At 41.2% G+C, this 24,204-nt stretch overlaps 2 protein-coding genes across 2 annotated transcripts in view; one reads left to right on the plus strand and one right to left on the minus strand.

Annotated features, from left to right (window-relative positions):
* The window catches only part of LOC113530544 (protein shisa-like-2A), an 8,394-nt gene extending 6,341 nt beyond the window's left edge, over nucleotides 1-2,053 (minus strand). The window contains exon 1 of the mRNA XM_034312124.2: nucleotides 1,570-2,053. Coding sequence (XP_034168015.1) covers nucleotides 1,570-1,751 — 182 coding nt within the window. The 5' untranslated portion in view covers nucleotides 1,752-2,053. The remainder of the gene's footprint in view (nucleotides 1-1,569) is intronic.
* Nucleotides 2,054-18,649: 16,596 nt separating this feature from the next.
* slc1a7b (solute carrier family 1 member 7b) overlaps nucleotides 18,650-24,204 on the plus strand; it is a 40,742-nt gene continuing 35,187 nt past the window's right edge. Inside the window, exon 1 of the mRNA XM_026920900.3 lies at nucleotides 18,650-18,903. Coding sequence (XP_026776701.3) covers nucleotides 18,763-18,903 — 141 coding nt within the window. The 5' untranslated portion in view covers nucleotides 18,650-18,762. The remainder of the gene's footprint in view (nucleotides 18,904-24,204) is intronic.

The following is a 24,204-nucleotide window of genomic DNA, read 5'->3' on the forward strand; positions in this document are numbered from 1 at the left end:
GGCTCATGAGAAAAGAAAAACTTACTCCAGTTTAGATGTTAGATTTAGTGCATGATGCTAAATCGTTAGCTTTAGACTTCCATTTCTGTTAGCGACACTAGCCTTTAGCACTAGTGTAATGTTACAAGGCATAAATAATAATAATAATAATAATAATAATAATAATAAGTAGCTTTAATGTTTCACTGAGCTTTAATTTAAGGTCAAGGCTTCGTAGCTCCATCATCTATCCAGGGATCGATAAAGTCTCGAAGAACTCCAGCATGTTCACGCTAATAACTAGCCTTCAGCTGTGGAGCAAAACCACCCTGAAATACACCTTCTTCTTATTTCCAGTGACTGAACTCTGAGAGTCTGAGTTCTGGATTGTGATTGGTCGGAAGGTGTTGATTAGTTTTTTATAACAGCAGCTCTGACAGTAGTGCAGCTGCACATCACAGCTTTATATTGATGCACTGGAGTCTCCAGTATCAGCGCTTTGTAACAGTCAGAAGTAAAGCTGTAAATTTTCCAACACCTTCAGGACAGAGGAGTTTACGCTGTTCATGTGGATGGTGATATTTACGAAAACGCTGTGTGTGTGGACGGAGTTATTATTATTTTGATTATTACTGCTTTGCATCTGGAGTTCAGAGAAACTGTTCGACGTGTTCAAGATCCAGAAAGAATCCTTCAATACATTCGGGAAAACGTTATTATCTGATTTTCATCCAAGGATCATGCATTTGATAAATAATTAGAGATAGTGCTACCTACTGAGATAATAACAGGTAATAACACGTATAATAACAGGTAATAACACGTATAATAACAGGTAATAGCATGTATAATAACAGCTAATAATGCGTATAATAACGTAATAATGTGTATAATAACAGGTAATAAACCATATAATAACAGGTAATAACATGCATTATAACATGTAATAATGCGTACAATAAAAGGTAATAATGCTTTCAATAACAGGCAATAACGCATATAATAACAGGTAATAACGCGTATAATAACGTAATAACGCGTATAATAACGTAATAATGCGTATAATAACAGGTAATAACATGTATTATAACAAGTAATAATGCATGCGATAACGGGTAATAATGTGTATAAGAAAAGGTAATAGCACATATAATAACAGGTATAATAACAGGTATAATAACAGGTAATAACAGGTATAATACCCTCATATGCACTCACCACCACATGTGGCACAAATGTATAAACACAACAGTTCTACTTCACTATGTAACTCTACTTCATTTATTACGGTTCCACACTGGAATTTTCTGGAGCTGTTAATTACAATTGGCTCCAAAATTATTGGCACCCTTTAAAAAAATCTTAAGAAAATTACAGAATATTCACTGCGATTGATTACGCTCTTTAAAAAGGGTTCCGCTCTGGTGTAGGTTCTCCACAGAACCTTAAAGCAACAACACAAGGAGCCTTAAGGGTTTGAGATTGACTGAGAAAAAAAGTAGCATTTATGTAAAAAAAAAGAAAAAAAAAGTTTGTTTCCCCCTCACTGTATTGTGTGTGTGTGTGTGTGTGTGTGTGTGTGTGTCGTACCTGAGCCACCACATGTACCCGTACTCGTAGGGGAAGAAGCTGTTGGGATCGTCGCAGCAGTACTTGACGTCGTTGAAGCCGCAGCAGTACACGGCGTGAGCGTCTCCTCCGGGTCTCGGGCAGGTGAAGGCGCTGATGAACTCGCGCTCGGCGCTGTAGTAGCTCGTGCATTCCGCGCTCATGCTGCTGACCGGCGCGCGCGAAGGAGGAGAGAGAGGAAAAGAGATCAGATCAGACGCTCAGAGCGGCACCATGCACCATTCTGCTGCGCAGCACGAGGAGGAGAGAGAGGAAAAGAAGGAAAGAAGGAGTGTGCGTACCTGTAGATCTCCCTCTCTCTCTTTCTCCCTCACCCTCTCTCTCTCTTTCTCTCTTTCTGTGTGTCTCTCTCTTTCTCCCTCACCCTCTCTCTCTCTTTCTCTCTTTCTGTGTGTCTCTCTCTTTCTCCCTCACCCTCTCTCTCTTTCTCTCTTTCTGTGTGTCTCTCTCTTTCTCCCTCACCCTCTCTTTCTCTTTCTCTCTTTCTGTGTCTCTCTCTTTCTCCCTCACCCTCTCTCTCTTTCTCTCTTTCTGTGTGTCTCTCTCTTTCTCCCTCACCCTCTCTCTCTTTCTCCCTCACCCTCTCTCTCTCTTTCTCTCTTTCTGTGTTTCTCTCTCTTTCTCTCTTTCTGTGTGTCTCTCTCTTTCTCCCTCACCCTCTCTCTCTTTCTCTCTTTCTGTGTGTCTCTCTCTTTCTCCCTCACCCTCTCTCTCTTTCTCCCTCACCCTCTCTCTCTCTTTCTCTCTTTCTGTGTTTCTCTCTCTTTCTCTCTTTCTGTGTGTCTCTCTCTTTCTCCCTCACCCTCTCTCTCTCTCTCTTTCTCCCTCACCCTCTCTCTCTCTTTCTCTCTTTCTGTGTTTCTCTCTCTTTCTCTCTTTCTGTGTGTCTCTCTCTTTCTCCCTCACCCTCTCTCTCTTTCTCTCTTTCTGTGTGTCTCTCTCTTTCTCCCTCACCCTCTCTCTCTTTCTCTCTTTCTGTGTCTCTCTCTTTCTCCCTCACCCTCTCTCTCTTTCTCTCTTTCTGTGTCTCTCTCTTTCTCCCTCACCCTCTCTCTCTTTCTCTCTTTCTGTGTCTCTCTCTTTCTCCCTCACCCTCTCTCTCTTTCTCTCTTTCTGTGTCTCTCTCTTTCTCCCTCACCCTCTCTCTCTTTCTCTCTTTCTGTGTGTCTCTCTCTTTCTCCCTCTCTCTCTCTCTCTCTCTCTCTCTCTCTGTTTGTCTATGTGTACTTCCTCTCTGTCTCTCTCTCTATTTCTTTCACCTCTCTTACCTTTCCTCTCACACTATCCTCCCCTCCATTCTTCTGTCTATACCTTTATTTTTGTCTTTCTCTTTCCCTCTCTCTCTTCTTTCTTTTCTTCTCCATCTCTCTCTCTCTCCTTCCTCTCTATATTTATTTCTCTATATTTCCCTCCATCTCTCCTCTCCACTTTTTCTCCTATTTCTTCCCTTTCCTCTCTTCTTCTCCCTCTCAATCCTTCTCCTTTCTCTCCTTCCTGTCTATTTCTTTCTCATCTCTCATTCTTTTCCTCTCTTTCTCCATCCTATCATTTTATCTTCCTTTCTCTGTCCACGTCTTTCTCATTTCTTTGTTCTCCTTCCTCTTACTCTATCCCTTTCTCTATTTCTTTCTCCTTTCTTTTTCATTTCCTCACTTTCTTCTCTCTATTTCCCTCTCTCCTTTTCCCCTCTCTCTTTCTCCTCTCACTCTCTCCCTTTCTTCCACTCTTTCTCTCCATCCTCTGGCTCTATCCCTCTATCTGGCTGTTGCTGATGAATCGACTCAAAATGATTCGTTCGTATGAAAAACTGCCAAATGAAACTGCAAGTCGTGTTTGTTCTTCTCCAATCTGATCTAATTAGGTCTAATTATTTAAATTAGCGTGAATTTCAGTCTCATCTCGTACAAATGAAGTGAGAAAAAACAGGATGAAGTTCAATTTTTGGATGTGACAATTTTGTAAATGGAGTAAATGATGAGACTCAGAATAAATCTTTATTTTTTATTTGTGGTTATTTATTTATTTTATTTTATTTATTTATTTATAGATAGAAGTTAATCATTATCAGTACCCGAATCTTCTCTCTTTTATTTCCTCTTTGAGTTCTCATTCTTTATGTGTATTAAAAGATGCTCTGTATTCAGAAATATCTCTCTCTCTCTCTCTCTCTCTCTCTCTTTTCATTGTCTGCTCATCAATACCAAATTTGTGAAGAAGGGACTTGCCTGACATTCCTGAGCAGAATGTTTGTGCGGAGTAACCTTGCAAAAAAAAACCCCTAAAAAGGACAGAAAAAACAGCGTGCATTCCTGTGAGAGGATAAGCGCTTCCTTTAGCTTTGGCACTAACAGCTTTGACCTCCGTAAGCCATTCCAGGTTGCTTAGTTACTGTACCTCACATCAGAGGTTCCAGCCCACCTCACTAGTCCTCAGGACGAAAGTGAGCCTAATTAGGAATTTAACACCACAGTGGGGAAAAAACACGAGTAGGTGAAGGGATTAAAGGACGTCGGATGGCGGTGGAACGCGGACAGTGTTGATGATCAGTGTTTTGCGATGTTCGTAGTTTTAAGTGTTTTTACCGCGAGGTTAAAGCAGCGCTACATCATCAAGACGGGTTTTAAAACTCAGAGCATTCAGAGATCTAGCTCATTCCACACATTCCTAAATCTCAGGCAAAAATACAATTCTGGCTTTGGACATGATTTAAAGAAGACAGGAGAAAACACTCGTCCTTGCTACATCACGTGTGAGAGGTCATCTCACTGGCTGCACTTGGAATAGTTCAGCTGAATTTGAGTGAAGTGCAAAAAAACGTCTAATCAAAGCGACAGTGAACTCTCTGTAAGGAAACAGCGCAGGTTTTGCTGATCATCTGTAGAAATGATCACTGAGATGACCAGCATTAACTTTAACATTAAACATTAAACATGGACATTAAACATTAAACATTAAACATGGACATTAACATTAACATTAAACATTAACATTAACATTAAACATTAAACATTAACATTAACATTAAACATTAAACATTAACATTAACATTAACATTAACATTAACATTAACATTAACATGGACATTAACATGGACATTAACATTAAACATTAAACATTAACATTAACATTAACATTAACATTAACATTAACATTAACATGGACATTAACATGGGCATTAACATTAAACATTAAACATGGACATTAAACATTAACATGGACATTAACATGGACATTAACATGGGCATTAACATTAAACATTAACATTCAAAGTTAACATTAAACATTAACATTAAACATTAGCGACGTCCTCGGCAGGGTAGGGCGAGGGGGCGGAGTCCAGAGTGGGGCGGGGTGTGAGAGCAGCAAAGAGTCTTCTGCTCTGGGTTCATGTCCTCTCCTCATCCCGTCTATCCCTCTTAGCCCAAATGTCCCTCCAGCTGGTGAGCAGCTTCTCCAGCTTCTCGTCATCTCTCCTCGAGAGCACGGACCCTCTCCTGCCACAGCGCTTCCGGTTCTGCTGCATCCACGGGTGGCTGGAGAGTTCTGCCATAACAGAGTCCTCCATGGAGACGGATGCAGGTGCAGAATTTCTTTAATAAAAAAAAAAAGAAAAAAAAAGAAACAACAAGGAAACAAACCAGGGAGACAGGAAGCTAGGCACAAACAAAAACTTACACATATATAATGCTCCAGCAACTAAAGGATGACAACACAGGACTTAAATAAGGTAAATAATCAAGAAAATAACAAACCCATGGGCATTAAAAACACAGGAAATAAGGCAGGTAACAATAGAAGAAGTTCTACACAGAAGGTCAGGGTGCCCTCTAGTGGCCCGAGCTGGAACTACCCCCAGGGCCCGTGACAGAGACATTAAATAAACTGAAGGTTGAGGATAAATCATGAGGTTAGCATAGAAACCTAAAGCCTTATTCAGATTAACTGTACACGGGGTCCTGGGGTAATATTCTATTTTACAGCAACAACTCTGTGATTTTATTTCCGTCTGGATCGGCCATGTTGGAGTTTTCCTCCGTCCTCCTCTGAGAAGATTACAGGCCTGCTGTTTTTCACCAAACTCAGCAAACTCAGCACTCGTCTGATCGCTTTAGTCCGGATACACAAGCGATTTTCAATGCAGATGTCACCTCGTGTTGGAAAAAAAAATGTTTGGCGGCTGCTACTTTCCTCCCCCAGATATTAAACACTTCCTGAATCACGAAATGAAAAATGCAAGCTTTAGAAGAAGCGCTCAGCCATTTACCTGGTCTGGTGGCATTTGATCAAATTAGCACTGACCTTCTCCTCCCGCTGTTAACAAGCAGACGGTCAGAGGGAAAGAGAAAGAGACAGGAAAAGATGGAGAAAAAGAAAAGCAAGCCTGTCTGATTAATCGTTCTGCTCGAATGAGTCTTGTGATTTTCAATTATTGTTAGGTTCATTAAATTCTCAGTGCATGTCCCTGGTGGTCTAGTGGCTGAGGATCCCGCGTTCTCACCGGCGCGACCCGGGTCACGACAGAACAGCCGAAAGAACAACAACAACAACATTACATCCTCAGTGCAGTGTGATCGTCTGAGATCATGATCAGTTACACATGACCAGTAGCCAATAATGCGCTAATGAATACTGAATAATTTAAATATCAAGCCTGAGCCAAAGATCTCATCAAACACACCAGAGATCTCATCAAACACATCAGAGATCTCATCAAACACATCAGAGAGCTCATCAAACACACCAGAGATCTCATCAAACACACCAGAGATCTCAACAAACACATCAGAGATCTCATCAAACACACCAGAGATCTCAACAAACACATCAGAGATCTCATCAAACACACCAGAGATCTCATCAAACACACCAGAGATCTCAACAAACACACCAGAGATCTCATCAAACACACCAGAGATCTCATCAAACACACCAGAGATCTCAACAAACACACCAGAGATCTCATCAAACACACCAGAGATCTCAACAAACACACCAGAGATCTCAACAAACACATCAGAGATCTCATCAAGCACACCAGAGATCTCATCAAACACATCAGAGATCTCATCAAACACACCAGAGATCTCAACAAACACATCAGAGATCTCATCAAACACATCAGAGAGCTCATCAAACACACCAGAGATCTCATCAAACACACCAGAGATCTCAACAAACACATCAGAGATCTCATCAAACACACCAGAGATCTCAACAAACACACCAGAGATCTCATCAAACACACCAGAGATCTCATCAAACACACCAGAGATCTCAACAAACACACCAGAGATCTCATCAAACACACCAGAGATCTCATCAAACACACCAGAGATCTCAACAAACACACCAGAGATCTCATCAAACACACCAGAGATCTCAACAAACACACCAGAGATCTCAACAAACACATCAGAGATCTCATCAAGCACACCAGAGATCTCAACAAACACACCAGAGATCTCATCAAACACACCAGAGATCTCAACAAACACACCAGAGATCTCATCAAACACACCAGAGATCTCAACAAACACATCAGAGATCTCAACAAACACATCAGAGATCTCAACAAACACACCAGAGATCTCAACAAACACACCAGAGATCTCATCAAGCACACCAGAGATCTCAACAAACACACCAGAGATCTCAACAAACACACCAGAGATCTCATCAAACACACCAGAGATCTCAACAAACACATCAGAGATCTCAACAAACACATCAGAGATCTCAACAAACACATCAGAGATCTCAACAAACACACCAGAGATCTCATCAAACACACCAGAGATCTCAACAAACACATCAGAGATCTCATCAAACACATCAGAGATCTCAACAAACACATCAGAGATCTCATCAAACACACCAGAGATCTCAACAAACACATCAGAGATCTCATCAAACACACCAGAGATCTCAACAAACACATCAGAGATCTCAACAAACACACCAGAGATCTCAACAAACACATTAGAGATCTCAGCAAACACACCAGAGATCTCATCAAACACATCAGAGATCTCAACAAACACACCAGAGATCTCAACAAACACACCAGAGATCTCATCAAACACATCAGAGATCTCATCAAACACACTAGAGATCTCATCAAACACACCAGAGATCTCATCAAACACATCAGAGATCTCATCAAACACACCAGAGATCTCATCAAACACACCAGAGATCTCATCAAACACATCAGAGATCTCATCAAACACACCAGAGATCTCAACAAACACACCAGTGATCTCAACAAACACATCAGAGATCTCAACAAACACATCAGAGATCTCATCAAACACATCAGAGATCTCAACAAACACACCAGAGATCTCATCAAACACATCAGAGATCTCATCAAACACATCAGAGATCTCAACAAACACATCAGAGATCTCATCAAACACACCAGAGATCTCATCAAACACACCAGAGATCTCAACAAACACATCAGAGATCTCAACAAACACATCAGAGATCTCATCAAACACATCAGAGATCTCAACAAACACACCAGAGATCTCAACAAACACATCAGAGATCTCATCAAACACACCAGAGATCTCATCAAACACATCAGAGATCTCATCAAACACACCAGAGATCTCAACAAACACATCAGAGATCTCAACAAACACACCAGAGATCTCAACAAACACACCAGAGATCTCAACAAACACACCAGAGATCTCATCAAACACATCAGAGATCTCATCAAACACACCAGAGATCTCATCAAACACATCAGAGATCTCATCAAACACATCAGAGATCTCATCAAACACACCAGAGATCTCATCAAGCACATCAGAGATCTCAACAAACACACCAGAGATCTCAACAAACACATCAGAGATCTCATCAAACACACCAGAGATCTCATCAAACACACCAGAGATCTCAACAAACACATCAGAGATCTCATCAAACACACCAGAGATCTCATCAAACACATCAGAGATCTCATCAAACACACCAGAGATCTCATCAAACACACCAGAGATCTCATCAAACACATCAGAGATCTCAACAAACACACCAGAGATCTCAACAAACACACCAGAGATCTCATCAAACACATCAGAGATCTCAACAAACACATCAGAGATCTCATCAAACACACCAGAGATCTCATCAAACACATCAGAGATCTCATCAAACACATCAGAGATCTCAACAAACACATCAGAGATCTCATCAAACACATCAGAGATCTCAACAAACACACCAGAGATCTCAACAAACACACCAGAGATCTCATCAAACACATCAGAGATCTCAACAAACACACCAGAGATCTCAACAAACACACCAAAGATCTCAACAAACACACCAGAGATCTCATCAAACACATCAGAGAGCTCATCAAACACACCAGAGATCTCATCAAACACATCAGAGATCTCAACAAACACACCAGAGATCTCAACAAACACACCAAAGATCTCAACAAACACATCAGAGAGCTCATCAAACACACCAGAGAGCTCATGAAACACACCAGAGATCTCATCAAACACACCAGAGATCTCATCAAACACATCAGAGAGCTCATCAAACACACCAGAGATCTCAACAAACACACCAGAGATCTCAACAAACACACCAGAGATCTCATCAAACACATCAGAGATCTCATCAAACACATCAGAGATCTCATCAAACACATCAGAGATCTCATCAAACACACCAGAGATCTCATCAAACACACCAGAGATCTCATCAAACACATCAGAGATCTCATCAAACACACCAGAGATCTCAACAAACACACCAGAGATCTCATCAAACACATCAGAGATCTCAACAAACACACCAGAGATCTCAACAAACACACCAGAGATCTCATCAAACACATCAGAGAGCTCATCAAACACACCAGAGATCTCATCAAACACATCAGAGATCTCAACAAACACACCAGAGATCTCAACAAACACACCAGAGATCTCATCAAACACATCAGAGAGCTCATCAAACACACCAGAGATCTCAACAAACACACCAGAGATCTCAACAAACACACCAGAGATCTCATCAAACACACCAGAGATCTCATCAAACACATCAGAGAGCTCATCAAACACACCAGAGATCTCATCAAACACATCAGAGATCTCATCAAACACACCAGAGATCTCAACAAACACACCAGAGATCTCATCAAACACATCAGAGATCTCATCAAACACACCAGAGATCTCAACAAACACATCAGAGATCTCATCAAACACACCAGAGATCTCATCAAACACATCAGAGATCTCATCAAACACATCAGAGATCTCATCAAACACACCAGAGATCTCATCAAACACACCAGAGATCTCAACAAACAGAAGCGAACGTGAAGCGAAAATAGACATTTAGAGATGGTGTATTCACTAATTTGGATTTTGTATGCTGTTTGTTTTTCTTTTTCAATCCATAAGTAGCATAAAGAAGAAAGAACTCGGATGGATAGCAGGTCCAAGTGTGTGATCCCAAAAGCCAGCCCTGTTTCACTTAGCACTCAGTTACAGCTAATGGAAGGAGTCTGTGCAGGAAGAAGAAAGAGACGAGAACAACAAGGTTCAGAGAGGTCGTGCAGAGAGGAGAGAGAGAGAGAGAGAGAGAGAGAGAGAGAGACTTCAGAGGAAAAAAATATAGATGTATGTATGAGTTTTAAAATTCCTTTCAGGTTTTGGAATTGACTGAAAACTTTCTGTACAATGACTGACAATTACACACACCTGTGAGAGAATGTTACACACAAATAACTGAACATTGCTCACAAATGACTCAATCACACACACATGACTCACAAACAAATGACTCAGTCACACACACATGACTCACAAACAAATGACTCAATCACACACAAATGACGCAGTCACACTCACATGACTCACAAACAAATGACTCAGTCACACACACATGACTCACAAACAAATGACTCAGTCACACTCACATGACTCACAAACAAATGACTCAGTCACACACACATGACTCACAAACAAATGACTCAGTCACACACACATGACTCACAAACAAATGACTCAGTCACACACACATGACTCACAAACAAATGACTCAATCACAAACAAATGACTCAGTCACACTCACATGACTCACAAACAAATGACTCAGTCACACACACATGACTCACAAACAAATGACTCAGTCACACACACATGACTCACAAACAAATGACTGAATCACACACAAATGACTCAGTCACACTCACATGACTCACAAACAAATGACTCAGTCACACACATGACTCACAAACAAATGACTCAGTCACACACACATGACTCACAAACAAATGACTCAATCACACACAAATGACTCAGTCACACTCACATGACTCACACACAAATGACTCAATTACACACACACACACACACACACAAATGACTCAACCACACAAACAACTCAATTACACACACACACAAATGACACAATCACACACACACAAATGACTCAACCACACAACTGACTCAATCACACACAAATGATTCAATCACACACACACACACACACACACACAAATGACTAAATCATTCACCTTAGTGACTCATTTTAAAAAGCTGAATCATTCATGAGGGAAACATCCAATTAAGACAGGTCTAACCGTAGAGGGGGCGTGTCCTTGCTAGTTTTTCATTTTTTTTAAAGTGTAGTCTGGTTTAAAATATATGAAAGTATACGCGTGTTTCTATAACAGCTCCCTAAGAAACTCATCCAAACCCTTTGTAAAATATCAGTGTCAGCTTCTCATTGTGGCGTTTCACAAAATGTCTGCTCTGAACACACCGTGAAGGAGTTTCTAACAGTTTCCGTTCCTGCAAACTGCGACGTCTGCATCATGCACAATGACCATGAATTTACGCAAACCCCATCACCACGCCCTTGGTTCTTGGAGGACCATGAAGTTTATGAAGGACCATGAACTGCAAGCTTCATATATCAACTTATTTATATGGTTTACAAATTTTAGAGTAATGTTTGGGCTCTATAAAGACACAATGTAAACTCACGACATTTTCCAACACTTCATGTGATTAAGGAGTAGTTTAAAAAGCTGGTGTGGATTTAAATGCTGGTTAACATGGAGTGAGATGTGCTCAGTACAGATGAGTACAAATGCTTCAGAAAGGCTTTCAGTGCAGATTGACCCAGATTACAATTAATATTTTTTCTTGTCCCTGTGAGTCTAACAACCAAAGTTTCCCCAAACAGAACTTCTCAGAAGTCTGTCTGCGTGGTTTGTCATCACTGTTACTCAGCAACGGCCCTCAGCGTCCATCACTGCTGCATGCGAGAGCTTTAGATAAATTAGCAAGTGCAGTGACTCAGTGCTTTTAATCGATTCGTACGGGTTCAGACTTCAGCCCGGGCAGAAAGGAGCACTCGGAAAAGTTGCAGAAAAACATTTGCATTAGAGGTCATACTGACCTTCGCTTCCATGAAGAGAAATAACTTTGTTCAACTGAAAGTGAATTACTAAAATTTTCCATTAATCATAGAACATCAAGACCGGCCTCTAGGTCAGAACAAATGATTTCCTGCAGCTTGAGTTGGACTCGGCCATGTTGGAAAAAATTATTAAACAATAATTACTTCTGCTTTATCACAGTGAAGAGAGCAGAGCTAGTGAACATCTCGCTCAGAAATGAGTCAGGAGGTTAGGCATGAAAGCTATACGATTCTCGCCCTTTATATTATAAGAGAAAACACAGCATCAATCCTGAATTAAATATATAAAACCTACAAAGTATTACTCAAATAGACACACAGGTTAGCACAGGATAAACAATGTACTTTTTTTTACAGTAGCAGCAGAGATGCCAGTAAAGTCAAATGTACAGTAAAGAACTGTAAAAATATTTACATTTATGGCATTTGGCAGACGTCTTTATCCAGAGCGAATAACAGAAGTGCTTTGAAATCTCTATCAATAAATCCATCGTGATACTGGTTCACTAGGTCACAGACTAAGAACATCATCAGTCTAAAATCCTCTGTTGTGGAGGTGATATAGTAAGAAAAGCACACAGACAACACAATTTTTTAAAGTGCTAATTTTAATACTTCTGGAAGAGGTAAGTCTTTAGACGTCGTTTAAAGACTGCCAGATACTCAGATGTTCAGACATCTAGAGGAAGTTCATTCCACCACCTCGGTGCCAGAACAGAGAAGAGTCTTGATGCAGGTTTTCTTTGTACCCTGAGAGATGGAGAGAGCAGTTGAGCGGTGCTAGAGGATCGGAGGGAGCGTGGTGCAGTGCAGGATGTGATAAGAGCTTTGAGGTAAGTGGATGCTGGTCCGTTTTTGGCTTTGTAGGCGAGCATCAGTGTTTTAAATCTGATGCAGCAGCTACAGGAAGCCAGTGGAGAGAGCGCAGCAATGGGGTGGTGTGGGAGAACTTAGGAAGGTTGAAAACCAGTCGTGCAGCTGCATCCTGGATCAGTTGTAGAGGACGAATGGTGCTCAGAGCCAGACCTGCCAGGTATGACTCGCAGGAGTCCAGTCTCCAAATGGACAAGAGACTGAAAGAGCACCTGAGGGGCCTGTGTGGTGCGAAATGGATGAATCCTTCTGATGTTGTAAAGGAGAAATCGACATGAGCATGTCAGATTGGCAATATGAGAGGAAAGGTAACCATGGTTACCCCAAAGTTTTGTGCAGTGACCGAAGGTGAGATCAGAGAGTTGTCCAGGGAGATCACAAGATCCTGACATGGGGATGAATCACCTGGGATGAACAGCAGGCCAGTTTGGCTGATGAGCTGCCATCCATGGTGAGATGTCTGCCAGACATGCTGAGATCTGAGTGGAAACATGAGTGTCTGAGGAAGGGAAGGAGAAGATGAGTTGAGTGTCATCCACACAGGAGTGGTATGAAAGCCCATGTGATGATATAACCTCACCAAGAAGTCAAGTATGGAGGGAGAACAGAAGAGGACCATGTACTGAGGCTTGTGGGACACCAGTGGAGAGTCTGCGGGGAGCAGATGTGGATCCCTTCCATGTAGGAAGTAAACCATTGTCATGCTGTGCCACGAATTCCAAGACTCATGAGGATGAACAAGAGATCTTGTGGTTGCTGTGTCAATGCTGCTGAAAGGTCGAGGAGGATAAGGACTGATGACAGTTTGGCAGATCTAACAGCATGAAGCTTCTCAGTCACAGCCAAAAGGGCAGCCGCTGTGGAATGTCCTGCTTTGAAGCCAGACTGGTAAAGTAAATTCCTGTAAAGTACTGTATTATTGTACACAGTATAAAATAACACATAATACAGTAGAGTTACTCAATTGGCTGATAATTAAAAAAAAAACAGTACAACTGAGCTGAAGGTTAAGGGTCGTGCTCTAGGACCCAGCCAAGGCTGCGTGGGGATTTAAACACACAACCTACAGATCTATACCTCAAAGCCTTAACCACTGAGCCGCCATAACTAGCTCAACTAGCTTGCACTGATATAACCACCTCCACCACTGAGTTAACTCGCACTTGTCACTTGCTCATCACAGCGAATCACAGACTCTGAGGTCTACGACATGGCCACTTCGGACTACACTCCCCAGATCACTCACATGCTCCCTCGTTCACAGGCACCCAGCTTCTGATTGAGCACACCTGTTTGCAATCACACACACACACACACACACACACACACATGTACTCCTGATGTTACCAAGCCTTAGTGTATTGTTGGTTTCCCTGGTTTTTGACACAGCCTGTTTACTGTTTCTGATTTTGCCTTGTTTAGTTTCGTCTGTTTCCTGCTCTTCTGACCTGGGCCTGTTTCCTGATTTTGAACTTGCTTGCTGATTTAGATTTGGGTTTTTCATTAAACCTGCCTTACCTGCAATTGCTTCCATCTGCACTTCCTTTTATATGACAGCACTAAAAGATGAATTTCACTGCTTTACTACAGCAAACATATAAAGTTTACTCACATATAAAGTTAAACTCAGACAGGGTTTGTACTCGCTTAAAATAGTCACTAAAATAAAGGGCACAAAAAATTTGCAGATGTTGACACAAGGAGAATTTTTGCCATTCTCACCCCTGCCAAAGGACGTTAGACATCCCACTATCCCGCAGTGGGTTTTCTGGAATTTTACTATAAACCAATGCACTGCTCTACAGTGCAGCGCTGACAGCAGTGCAGCTGCAAATCACAGCTTTATATTAATATTAATGCTCTCGTTCCTATACGCTTTCGTTTCTATAGTAACAGCTCATTCACAGGGACTCATACAGCGGAGTCTCCAGTGTCAGTGCTTTGTAACAGTCAAAGCTGTAACTTTATGTTTTTCGATAGCTATAGATCATTTCGATAGATAATTTAGTTTAATTTAGTTTAAGTTAATTTAGCCTTACTGAAAGAAAACGAAGAACTGAACAGTTAACATGTGAAATTAGCACTTAAATTACTATCTGCTGTAGGTCTTACATTCATATTGGCTCCATGACTTCAGTTATTGACACGCCCCCAATTAGATAAGTCAAGTCTTATAGAAAAGTAGGAGTTTCCAAGCTGCAGTTACATCATCGTGGTGGCATTTACCTTGTATTTATGATATTTCTGAATGGACTTGAAGGCAGGATTTCTGAAGAATATATTACTGAGCTGAGCAGGAAACATGAAATAATTTATTAGTAATAATGTATTCCTGGGAAAATAAACTGTACACCACTAACAAGCTTGTTTATTATGTATTTATTGCTTACTTATTCGTTTACTTTGCAATGTGATGATTTATGGCAAGACTAATAGTGCTGGGAGTTCGGATGGAGAAGCAGGAACCCTGTGTGAGTTCCCAGAAGTACAGGTTCATTTCGTTTCTTCCTACAGCGAGAGGTCATGCGTGGTGAGTGCAGACAGAACATACGATGCACCAGAAAAGACTGATGCATCTAAATCACATCAGAGCAGAATGCTGGTGTGGAGATGCGAGTGCATTTTGGTACACAGCACAGTGGGAATGTGCAGTCCTATGATAATCTGAGCTAAAAATAGATTTGTGGGTATTATCAGAAAAATGGAGCCCATTATATTTGTATTTCCAGCAGAAAGTTGTTTAATATCTTGTGCTGTTAGAATAAAATAATGAGTGCCAAGGTGGTATATTTTATTATAACACCATGATCGTCTATTGCCACAGCATTTTGCAATGATTTTTTTGAGTTTTAATTCTTCAATAACAATATGCAGTACATTTATGTGTTTATAGTTACATTCAATTTAATGCAGTTGAACAATCATTAAACTACATCTATCATAGCAGCTAAGGTAATAAGACAAAAAAAACATAGGAAACCGCAAGGTGTAAACTCCTCTGTCCTGAAGACTTTCCCATGTCGGAAAACTTGTAATAATGGCAGCAGTGCCAGCAGTTCAGTAGTAGTGGATGTGGTGACAGTTGTAATGGCACCAGCACTGGCAGTAGTTGTGCCAGTATTATTGAATGTAGTGGCAATAGTAATGGCAGCAGAGGCAGTAATAATGGCAGTGTAGTAATGGCATCAGTAAATGGTCTTCCCAGACCCAGCAGCTGTGGCATTAATGGAAGTAGTACTGGCAGAGATAATGGCAGCAGTGGCAGCAGTATTACTGGATGTGGTGACAGTATTACTGGATTCCGTGGCAATAGTAATGGCATCAGGAATGGCAGTCACAGAGGCAGCAGTGGTGGCAGTACTGGCAGTAATAAAGGCAATAGTAACAAAGGATGTTGTGGCAATACTAATGGAAGTAATAATGGCAGTAATAGCAGCAGTATTACTGGATGTAGTGGCAATTGTAATAGTATTAGTAATCACAGTCAACAGTAGTATTGGAAAATTACTGGATGTAATGGCAGTAGTAGAGGCAAAAGTAATGGCAGTAGTGGTGGTAGTAGTAGAGGCAACAGCAGTGGCAGTAGTAGAGGCAGTAGTAGTGGCAGTAGTAGAGGCAACCGTAGTGGTAGTAGTACAGGCAGTAGTAGAGGCAGAAGTAGAGGCAAAAGTAATGGCAGTAGTGGTGGTAGTAGTAGAGGAAACAGCAGTGGCAGTAGTAGAGGCAGTAGTAGTGGCAGTAGTAGAGGCAACCGTAGTGGTAGTAGTACAGGCAGTAGTAGAGGCAAAAGTAATGGCAGTAGTGGTGGTAGTAGTAGTAGAGGAAACAGTAGTGGCAGTAGCAGAGGCAGTAGTACAGGCAGTAGTAGTGGCAGTAGTAGAGGCAACCGTAGTGGTAGTACAGGCAGTAGTAGAGGCAGTAGTAGTGGCAGCATTTCTGGATGTAGTGGCATTAGTAATGGCAGTAGTAAAGGCAGTAGTAAGAGCAGTAGTAGAGGCAGCAGTAGTGGCAGTAGTGGTGGCAGTAGCAGAGGCAGTAGTAGTGGCAGCATTTCTGGATGTAGTGGCATTAGTAATGGCAGTAGTAAGGGCAGTAGTAGAGGCAGTAGTAGAGGCAGCAGTAGTGGCAGTAGTGGTGGCAGTAGCAGAGGCAGTAGTAATGGCAGTAATGCCAGCAGGAACAGTGGCATCAGCAGTATCACTAGCAGCAGTAGTAATGCCTTATGACCAGAGTTAAGGCTCATGGCTCAGCTGTACAGTCTGCCTCTTTTACTCTAAAAAAACATTGAGAGTTACACACACTAATCTGCTCCTGACCCAAAAACATCCAGACTCAGGTTGCTTTGTCCGCGACCATCACATGCACTCAATCTCACAAAACACATTCACATACAGGTTCTGTTTCACCATCATTTAGGTGTGATCACTGAAATGAAAATGTTTTTACTTTTCTGTTGCCGATAATGTTCCTCTGTGACAGAGCTATTGTATTCTCGGTTCTGGGAACCTTTTTACACCACAACATCATGTTCTACAACAAGAAACTGTTTTTGTTCATTGACAAGGCAGCTAGTTATCATGCTAGCTAGTTTGAAAGTATTCAGTGTGTACATCTCCAAGAAAATCACTTCACCCACATCGTTCTTGCTGTAAAGTCCATGCTCTTCTCTTTGATCTGCAAGTGGGCATTCAGTACAAAGTAAGTAATACAAACATCTAAGCTGTTAGATAAATTCAGTGAATGTGGTGTTGAAACCAGCATCAGTGCTTATAAACTCTGATGCAGAAGATTACTTCCACCATTTGTTGTCATCGCTGACATCATATTCTACCCCCTCTCAGTCTCTGCGCTCCCTAATCCTGCATTTTTGCCAGTGTTTCTTCTCAATCTGGTCTCAACAGGCTCAGATTATCAGAGATTAGATGAGCTGCTCATGGCCTGCATGAACGCAGTTCATTCATTAACATTATTAATGTTTGTGTTGATTGAGCTACACATTAGTCCTAAAGCATGTGGCATAAATACGGCAGCGAGAAGTCACAAAAATAAAACAGACAACATAAAAAATCATGGCACTCATTATAAGAAAAGGTTCAATCAAGCTTTGGGATTTTTATGGCACCAAAACCCAACATATGTGCCATGCAAGTCGAATTCAATTTGACGTAAGACAAGATGTAGTGGACTTATAATCTTGAAGATGTTCCTCCGAGGAGTGGAGATTGCCATGGATGATTCAAGGCCTTCACTGCCGTGTTTTTCCTGAAATTTTTGAATCGTCTCGTGATTGCAATAGCATCCTGTCATTGATCTTTCTGAAGTGATCGTAGCTTCCTCTATGCGTGAGAAGTGCCATATTATATATTACTATCAGAACGTGAGTGGAGCGTGTTGTTTTTCATCCATTCTCTTCTCATCTATTCTCCAACATTTCTAAATTATATGTAACCCACAATCCACTCCTCCAGAGAGCCTTTATGGATAACGCAGGCACCAATTTACAATAGTACGACTCTAATAAGATTGATCCGGTCCTCGGCAGGCACTCTCCCAGCTGTTCCTGTGCTGCTATTGGACGGAGCAGAGAAGTGGCTGGGCATCTGTGAGGGTGGTGTGAAGGGGACAGAATAGTGAGAGAGGAAAAACGAGAGACAGTTATTATTAGACAGTGTGCAGGGAAAGATCTCAGAAAGACTCTACTGGCTCCTGTTTTTTTTAAAGAGTGTGAGTGGTGTGTGTGTTGGGTGGAGGAGTGAATCCTGCTGGGAGATGGGGCTGTAGTTAGTGTGTTAAGTCAGAGCTGCAGCGATGGCGGTGGCGTTGGATGCAGTGTTTGTGCGGGTGAAGGGTGTCTGCAAGCAGAACGGGCTGCTCATCCTCTCTGTGCTGGCCGTCGTCATCGGCTGCCTGCTCGGATTCTTCCTGCGCACCAAGCAGCTCTCTGAGCAGGTGAGTGTTAATCTACTGTGTCTGAACACAACCCCAAAACGAGTGTATTAATCCCAACACAGTCATACCTACCCCATCGCTCTGTTGCCTACCTAAAGTCTTCCTTGCCAGAGCAAACCTATTCATCCAAACACAGGCTTACTTTCCAAATACAATCCTGTTTTCCACAACACAGTCCTACCTTCCCCAACACTGTTCTGTTTTCCACAACACAGTCCTACCTTCCCCAACACTGTTCTGTTTTCCACAACACAGTCCTACCTTCCCCAACACTGTTCTGTTTTCCACAACACAGTCCTACTTCCCCAACACTGTTCTGTTTTCCACAACACAGTCCTACTTTCCCAACACAGTTCTGCTTTCCACAACACAGTCCCATTTCCCCTAAGTCTTACTTGCATCTTGTCTACTTCAACACGTTCCCACTTTCCCCAACACAGTCCTCCTTTCCCCCACACAGTGATACTTTCCCCAAGACATTCCTACTTTCCTCTACATAGTCCAAATTTCCTCTACACAGTCCTACCTTCCCCACCACTGTTCTGTTTTCTACAGCATAGTCCTACATCCCCCATACAGTCCTACTTTCCCAAACACAGTCCCATTTCCCCTAACACAGGCTTATCTACTCCAACACAGTCCTCCTTTCCCCCACAGTGTGCTACTTCCCCAAAACATTCCTTCTTTTCCCAACATAGTCCTATTTTCCCCAACACATTCTTTCTTTCCCCAATACAGTCCTTCCTCCCCAACACAATCCTAGTCTTCCCAACACAGTTCTGTTTTTCTCAACACACTCTTGCTTTCCCCAACACAATCTTACTTTCCCAACACAGGCTGTTTACTCCAACACAGTCCTATTTTCCCCAAACACAGTTCAACTTACCCCACACAGTCTGTCATTTCCCAGCATCATCTCACCTACCCCAACACAGTCTTACTTTCCCCAACACAGTCCTACTATCATGAGTGTAATATAAGTCAGAGCAGTTTATGGAAGAATGGAAGTATAGCATAAAAGTGAACAGAAACTGGTAAATGATGTAGTACATATTCAGTATTGTGGTATGTGGTATATAAGTGGGACATATTTCTGCAGAATGGACCACAATAGTTATGGCCCTAATTGTTATCATTCATGTTTAATCATCTTGCCCATTTTGTATTATGTGCATTACATGCATTTGTAAATGACCACAAATGTTGAACATTAAAATGGGGTCCTTTATTGCCATCAAACACAAGAACAGCTAATAATGCAGTCCAGCTCTCACCATCAGCAGCACAAAGCATAAAGCATGGCTTTTGTCAGATTTAACACATTAAACTAAAAGTGACTTTATTCTTCTGCCATTTGTCTGAAAATAAAAGCCATTTTGCACTGGCACTCAGGGATTACGGTCCAATCATACAAATGCTCTTAGTAATTATGCATTAAGCAAGAGAGCTGCTTAGCTTCAGGCATGCTAAAGCCCACGTAAGAGGCTGTGTGTCGTTTCAATGAGACTGAAGCGCACGGTTAAATTTGGAATCTATTTTGTGAAAGAGAGCTATGAGATGGCGGTCCAATTCCTGCGTGAACCCAACAAGGAGGTTTTGGTGTGTAATTGGAAATTTCTCACCCTCTATTCATTATCCAGTGTGATAGTAATAAGAACATTCTTTATAGATTGTTATGAATACTAATGCATGTAGTGCAAGTAGAATAAAAACATGGTGTGGAATTTTAATTCGCTGCTTATTAAACAGGGACTAGTATATCACCACGCTCGACTGGACACCTGGCTGGACGTAGCTTGGTCAGGCTGAAGCGGTTTCGGTAATCAGCAGAGGGTTTAAGCAGTGCTCCAATAGACTGGAGGATGATTTGAGAGTGTGCAGTTGTAGGTCGTGTCCTATTTACGGCATTTCTTCACAAGCCTCTGCTTTTGGTGGGTGTGATTTAAACACCATTATTAGAAAATGAAATAGCTTTCACAAAGACATTTCATCCTCAAGGCCATAAAGTAAACTCTGAATATGGCACTTGGAGAAATAGTGTATGACCTTGAGAGAGAGAAAAATGACTATGAGTGCTTTCATATATGCAGTGTTTATTTCCAATGGACAGAACTGTAGCTCGTGTTCTGAAGTTTTTGACCCAAAGACCAAGCAAAAATACTACTAATGTAGTTATTAATATAATTATAGAATCGTTATTCTATAATTGTTATATTGAGCTCCACCTCTGTGTTCTCCACGCTTGGCTGACTTTCAGTTCAAATGTTTGTTTATGTTTTTCCGTATTTTGCTGTATTTCTGACCAAGGTTTTACAAGAACGTTCGTTTAATTTCTTGCAGTGTGAAACAAACTGAACCAAATATCAGAAGAATCAAAAGAATCAATTTTGCTCTGAGTCAGACGCACAGGCGTGAAAGCAGCACGAGAGCCAGGTGATTTTGGCTTCTGAACTTTATTAGCATAAGTGAAGAATGAGGAGGTAAAGAAGCTGTGCGCTCACAGCAGTGGATCTGTTTTAATGAGGGCTTAGAAACATGGTGATGCTATAATTAGCTATACATTAATATTTCTGATTTGGCGCTCATACTGTAACTTTACCTCTTTATTAGCATGAAACCCAGCGAAATCACTACCTCGTTATAATTCCTGTGGACTTTTCACTAGATCGTGGCAGCCCCTTCAACACATCCAGGCTGACTCACCACCAATCAAGCTTTATTTACATTTACATTTATGGCATTTGGCAGACGCCCTTATCCAGAGCGACTTACATTTATCTCATTTATACAACTGAGCAGTTGAGGGTTACATTTCGTAACCAGTCTTTTTACATTTCATAAATAATAGTGCAATGATAACGTGATATATCAGAGAAGCTAGGAAGAAAATTCCTGGTATGTGATTGTGTTACACTGCAAATAACTTGCTTACTGAAACAACTTGCTATTTTAACTAGTCTACGCTAGCACTCTTACTAACTTGTACAAGCTCTAATGTTTGTAACTCCAATGTAAAATTCTTCCATACGGTTATTTTTATCGAAGGTTGAGCAGGTCATGACGCCCGGTGCTAGTCTTTGGTCATGTTTAGGGTGTGTTCATTTTTATGGGATAAACAGAAATGTACAGCCTCATCTTGGTGAAGTTACGAGTGATGAGATTTGAAACCCAGATCCATAATGAACAAGACAGAGGTGACGGTGACAGTGGTGAGGAAACACTCCCTGAGAAGCCATGAGGGAAAACCCTTGACAGGAACCGGACTCAAAAGGGAACCCATTGGCAGGATGCGATTTTTAAATCGTTACAGTGTATAGGTTAGATTAATTACTGAAGCAGAAGTCATGGTCATGCTGGATCTAGTCTCAAGGGGGATGATGTAGAAGTAGAAGTCAGACCTTCTGAATCAACACTAATCCTTCATGGAAATGGTCAATGCTACTGATACTAGCTCAAACGAGAGCTATAAAGCTTTTTAATCTGTATCATGAGCTACCTGAGGCATTTTTGATGATTTACTTCAATCCTGAATATGCATAAGTAAACACTTTTTCCTGGCTTTGTTGACGTTGTCGCACTGAGGCTTTGTGGGTGCTTTAATGAAAGGGTGCTAGCGGATATATTATAGAGGAAATATAATGGGAAGCAAAGATGAGCGTAGTGATATTGAAGGGTATAGTGAGGTATGGTGAAATTAGAGAGAGAGAGAGAGAGAGAGAGAGAGAGAGAGAGAACTACAGTGCTATAAGATCTGAAGAGGTTAAGTGGATTGGAATGGAGGTTGTGTAAGACACACAGAGAGAAGAAAAAGGGCATAGACTCAAGCATGAAGACCATGTGCTAATGGAGAGCACATGTCAAAGCTTCAGCCTAAATGGAATGAACCTCTGGGCTTTAGAGGAGTCCATTATCCAAATAGTGCTTTATAACATCTATGTTCAGCAAGAGGTTTATTTCCGTCCATGAGAGCTGCTTACCATTTGGTGGAACTTTCAGAGAATTTTGTTTACCCGAAGCGCAGAAATTTTCTCTCGTTTCATTTTTTTTCCTCTGTATGAAGTTGAGGGCATGATGAAGGACGTTCATGATGAAAGACAGACAGCAGCAGATTTATACCGAGTAGTTTGGTAAAGAACTGCAGAGTGGTGTGGTTTTACTTTAATTTTATCTCCTTTTTGTGCCTGAAAAAGTCATCTCAGTCATCTTATCATCTGCGTAATTAAGAACAATAATCTCTGATTGACTGCAGCTCTCGTCATCCAGACAATATGCACTGTTAATTAGAGGGTTTGTTCCACTAGGTGGCGACGTGGTTAGAGGTCTCGAGAGAAAAGAACAAAACACTGAACAACAAAGAGAAAAGTTTTGAAAAGTCTGACCATATATGGTGATTACGAAAGCTGGTTAGATTGTTTTGAGGTGTGTTTGAGACGACTCCTTACACCTTGAGTGATTTTATGTTATCATGTTATCAGCGCTGCAGAATTCTGGACTGTGATTGGTCAGAAGGTGTTGATTCATTTTCTAGAACAGCAGCTCTGACAGTAGTGCAGCAGCAAATCACAGCTTTATATTAATGCGATTAAAAACGTGTGTAATCGCTGATATGGTAACATTTATGGAAGGAGTCTCCAGTGTCAGCGCTTTGTAACAGTCAGAGGAGTTTACACTAAGATGACAAGAGAGGCTGGTGAAGTAACAACTGCTGTAACATAAGCGAGAACAGAAAATAACTTGTTTCACAGACATTAAATGTAACTGTAAATGGATAAAAAAGTAGGATATTGCTATTTAATAAATAAAAGTCATAATCATTGGTAAATTGCTGTGGTGTAAGGGGAATAAAACACTCAGGGACGGGCTGTTATAGGAAAAATAATCTACTTCAGGATGGTAACAGTAACTCCGCTTCATCACACCACCCTGGTGTTGATTATTTTCCTAAAACAGCACATAACAGCCATCGTAGAGACGAGGAATTAGCTGATCCACAAGCTCACGTTCTCTGTCATTTCAGGTAGACGGTTGTTTCTGCCACTAAAATATCCTTGTGAGATGTAGAAGTGAATTCTTGTCGAATATTATTGCAGATGCTGATGAGGCATTGAGAGGAAGAGAGGAGCGATCTGATTGGATAACCATCTCTCAGAGATTAATAAAAAGATGTGTGTTGTGAAAGGAGATTTGAGCGCTGTGACAGATCACGGTGGCTGCTCAGTGTAGAAAGTGTTGAAGACGCCAAAATTATTATTTTTTTAATCATCACTTTCAAACTGATTCATGTACAATTTGAGCTGCTGT

The sequence above is a fragment of the Pangasianodon hypophthalmus genome, chromosome 16 (assembly GCF_027358585.1).
Source record: "Pangasianodon hypophthalmus isolate fPanHyp1 chromosome 16, fPanHyp1.pri, whole genome shotgun sequence".
NCBI classification, from domain to species: Eukaryota; Metazoa; Chordata; class Actinopteri; order Siluriformes; family Pangasiidae; genus Pangasianodon; species Pangasianodon hypophthalmus.